This window comes from Halictus rubicundus, chromosome 9, assembly GCF_050948215.1.
Source record: "Halictus rubicundus isolate RS-2024b chromosome 9, iyHalRubi1_principal, whole genome shotgun sequence".
NCBI lineage: Eukaryota > Metazoa > Arthropoda > Insecta > Hymenoptera > Halictidae > Halictus > Halictus rubicundus.
In genome coordinates, this window is record NC_135157.1 from 16,061,626 (window position 1) to 16,065,938 (window position 4,313).

The 4,313-nt window shown below is 37.2% G+C and overlaps 1 protein-coding gene across 1 annotated transcript; it reads left to right on the top strand.

Moving 5' to 3' along the window:
- Positions 1-770: 770 nt before the first annotated feature.
- On the top strand, positions 771-2,219 carry LOC143357475 (uncharacterized). Its single transcript, XM_076794002.1, has 5 exons — positions 771-1,121; positions 1,274-1,548; positions 1,617-1,714; positions 1,781-1,919; positions 2,014-2,219. Exons 1-5 carry the CDS (start codon positions 1,068-1,070, stop codon positions 2,105-2,107), a joined length of 660 nt encoding a protein of 219 aa, XP_076650117.1. The 5' UTR covers positions 771-1,067; the 3' UTR covers positions 2,108-2,219.
- The last annotated feature ends 2,094 nt before the right edge of the window (positions 2,220-4,313 follow it).

A 4,313-nucleotide genomic window follows, 5' to 3' on the forward strand; every position in this document is an offset into this window, starting at 1 on the left:
AATAAAGTAGATTTATTTTTTGTAGAAATTTTCAACGGTGGTTTTATTTGTTAATTGCATATAAAACTTTAAATTGACATAAAACAAAAACGGCAAAACATGTCCTGAGATTTATGCATATTCGGGTACATTACTTATTATAGTTTAAGAATTTCATAGTTTTGTCTGCCACTTTTTGCGACTCTCAATTTTATAAACTTTTTAACCCACGATTTTCGAAATTGTTTTGGGATTGCTGTATTTTAGATTTACGAATAAATGAATCGTATAAATGCTCGCAAAATATATGTACATATAATTTACAATATGTAAGAGAAAGTGCTGCATTGTAGATTTACAAATAAATGTATCAATATTAGTTACCACGAAGATTTATAAATGAATGAAGATATAATGCAAAGGCAGGCAAAGTATTGGAATATTTGCAATATGCAATATTTACTTCGATAAGTGGATTGACAGAATTTAAGCGATAATCTTGCTCGTTCTGCTGATCATTATTGTGATATCGAACTTTTTCAAAGTTTAAAATATAGTCGCATATTTCGAGAGGATATTTAGTCTATAAATGGAGGAATGTAAAATATCTCGTAAAAGAGGCCATATTAGTATATACATATCTTAAATACTAAATATTTAATCGTTAGGATTTTTCCGAAGACAAGAAACGTGCAGAAACCAATACGTATAACTCGCGTAAATATACAAGCGTGTATTTTTGCGTGTACACTTTATTGGAATCAAATATTTTAATTTCAATAATATGACCGATTCGAAGGAAAATTAATTTACATATAATATAATTTACAGGATCTTTATCCACAAATTTTCGCGAACATTTACTTACTTATACATATCCTCTCTGCGTATACCTATGTAAGTCTTACGTGTACACACGTGCATATTTAGTTCATGATACACGACGTCGGTGGTGTTACTGCTGCAGGCTGCAGCATGCCATGCTATACCGCATTTACGATAATTCCTTACATCAGCATTTAATAGTAATGTTGTAGGTTATTTTATGTGATTTGAATTTTAAAAGCAATTTGCATTTTATTTCCAATATGAGCAGAGAAGCGTCAGATTTTTTGGAGATTATTTTACGTGGAAGTGAATCGGTAAGTTGTGAAAATTAAATTTGATTATTTAGGTTTTGGATTTTAAATTTGGAAATTTTGGGTGAAAGCAGCGATAATATACATTATAATATAACAAAAAGTAAATGTAAGATTATCTCAAATAAAATTTAGGTGTCGTTATTTTATTGCAGGTGGAGGTGTCACCAAAATCCAAAGAAGAATTTAAAAATTGTATGAGTACCGAAGCTATCTATAGGGGTGGTATTCCATGGGGATTGGTAAGTGCAATATCTATTTATGGGATGTGTAGTTATCACAAAGTGAGCACTATGATGAAGCTGGTAACTATTCCTTTTGGAATAATGGGATACAATTTCGGGAGATTAGCATATTCTCAAACTTGCGCAACAAAATACATACCTGAGTTGCCAGACATATTAAGAGCCAAAGCAATGGAAATGCAAAGGTATTACACATTCTTAGTTACCTCCTAATCAATTTTATTTTTTGTAAATTATTTTAATACGAATGTAGAAGAACCGGTCAAGAGACTAAGCTCATTGAATCAAACGAATTTTGGACGGGAGGTCAAACAACATCGAACGAGTCCAATACCACCTTTGAGGATGATAGTATGTAACAGTGGAATCCAAAGTTTTTTTTAATGTTAAAAACATTCTAATTTGCTGTGATTTCAGGTAATCAATTCCCTGATGCTAGCAGCGATACCGACAAGGAAACACTTGAGAAAAGCAAACCAACCGAGTCAAAACAGCGTGTAACTTACGAGGAATTACGAAAACAAAACAGAGCACCGCACTATGGAAAGTATCAAAGGTAAGAAATAAACGGAGACTCAAAGGAAAAAGGACTACGAATTTGTCTAAAGTTTATAGTATAGAATTCTATGGGGGTAAAATTCCATTTTTAGTTGGCAGCCCGTGAAAGAAAAGGCACCAACTCCGGACCCAGAACTGTTGGATGAAGAATCGATTAATAAAACGAAACAGCGTATCTGGGATTAAAACGAGCAACGTGTATTTGGTAGCTGTAATTATTTCTAGTTTTTGCATATAATATACACTCGCAATGTATGATATTATAAATAATAAATCATTCAGCAATTTGTTTCTTAAATATAGCATATGTAGAGTTATATCAGAATCGTCGGAGCGCCAAATACGTTTGTGGATAAAGCACACGATAAACAATGTCTCTGTTGAAAATATTCCATTGTTTCTGCTGATATCAAAGATTGTCCCAGGACAAACCTGTTTGGTTCTGTCGGTTGGAACGGTGATTACTATGATAGGTGAACTTTTTTATCAAGGTAATTTTATTCCAATTCTTTTAGGTAATTAATATTTGTTGATTCAATGACTTTGAACGCAGAAAAAATCACATTAGTTTAAATGTGATGGAAAAAGTCATTATTCTTTGTTTTCTATACGAAATTGTACCGCATTTGATTATTTTATAGTTTATTTCCGTTGCCTTCGAAGAATTTCCGGATGCGGATATAAAATCTGCATCGGAGAAACGGGTACCACGAACGTGAAAACGATTTGTAACAATATAGAGCTGTTGTTCGTACATACAATACGAAGCGATACAATGGGGCATTGATAAAACGAAGAAAAACAAAAACTTGTAGAACCGATGGGGTGCATTGTTCAGTGAAGATTCGTAAATGGTATAATAAATGACGGCGGAGCATGGGATACGGGCTTGCAATTTTCAATAGTAGTGTCCCGAGCGTTAAGGTGTCATCTTGGCATCACCTTGACGTGCCCAACGGAATGTCGCTTCTCTCTCATAAGAGCGTTGCCGACATCCCTTCTCTATACTTACCATACGTTAGCGGTTCAATAATTGCTGTTCGGTATTTGCTACACATTCTTCTATTGGCAATTGAGTCGACGGGACTCAACTGGACCGAACTCGCGTATATAGTGCATATACAGTCTATACATATATACTACAGGTACGAGCAGTAGATTATATACGTTTCTCCGTAGTCTATAATTCGTATCGATTGCGTTTAGTTCTAAAGTGGTAAAACATCTACTAATTCGTTGAAATTATTGCCACAAGTTTTTGTTGAAGGCAAACAAGAATTTCGCGAAAGTTATTTTGACATATGCTCGTTAGAGGAACGTTTGATGAAAATCTATTCGTTTGTAAAAATTGGTTTTAGCAATGGTTTTATATTGTCTCGAAATGTGTCGATAGAAAACTAATTTTCGCTATGTAAAAATGGAGTAGCATCTTTTGTATAAAAGGGGGCATTTTTCACCGTCGCGCTGCTGTGCACGACGGGTCATCGGGTTCAGGCGCGAGTTCGAGAATGGCTGTATACACCCGACAAGACGAGACACCCTAAGTTCGAACGAGGGTCGATACGTCGAGAGCGACGAAGTTGTTTCGCATACGGTCGCCGGTCGTCGTCGGATCGCCAACGTTTTCAGCTGAGATTCTTTGCCGTGGATTTGCGCAGCGAGAAACTGCGTGCAACCAACCATTGGCTATCGGGGCCGACCAATCGGAGGGTACTTCCATTCATAAGTTGCGCTGCTTCCGTTCTCAAAGTGGGGGATTGCCACCGATGCAACTCGAATTCTGTTTAGCTGTTAGTCATTTAGACTTTATGCAACTTGATGGGCTGTTCTTCGGAAAACGCTATTGCATGACTTTTTCGCAAACTGCGCGCCGCAGCTACCTTCTTCGACAGGCGAAAAGATACTTTTACTCGAGAAGTACAAAAGAACGATTAAACCGATAACGGGTCAAATATAGAAGCGGCCCTACGATATAAAGGTTGTAGAGGTGTATAGAAAAATCAATTATTTAGAGCATCGTTCTATCATTTCGAGAATATGGAAGAGTAGAAAAGCGATCGCACCGTTCGCATACTCCGATTTTCGAAGTTGCTTGACTCCTTGAACGTGGATATTCGGGAGACGACGGGGTCACGAACTTCGCACAGTTTAGGTCCACGTATAGGAGTCCTAGAATAAGAGACGAGGAAAGCCAGAGGACCGGGTCGTGTCCCGTGTCCCGTGTCCCGTATCCCGCGTCCCGTGTCGGATCTCGGATCGGAGATCCACGGTGAGACCGTCGCGTTACGATTCTCGTGTTTGCTTAAATGATCGCGCGTAGAAAGGAGAGTCATGCAGGTGCAGGTCATGTGAAATATTTGCACTTTGTCGTAATTTGCGTAACCCGTTGCAT

Excerpts from the sequence above, each read along its gene's own strand:
- LOC143357475 (XM_076794002.1), top strand. The coding sequence starts at position 1,068 with ATGAGCAGAGAAGCGTCAGATTTTTTGGAGATTATTTTACGTGGAAGT. Across the intron at positions 1,122-1,273 it reads TTTTACGTGGAAGTGAATCG|GTGGAGGTGTCACCAAAATC; the intron begins GTAAGTTGTGAA and ends ATTTTATTGCAG. Across the intron at positions 1,549-1,616 it reads AAAGCAATGGAAATGCAAAG|AAGAACCGGTCAAGAGACTA; the intron begins GTATTACACATT and ends ATACGAATGTAG.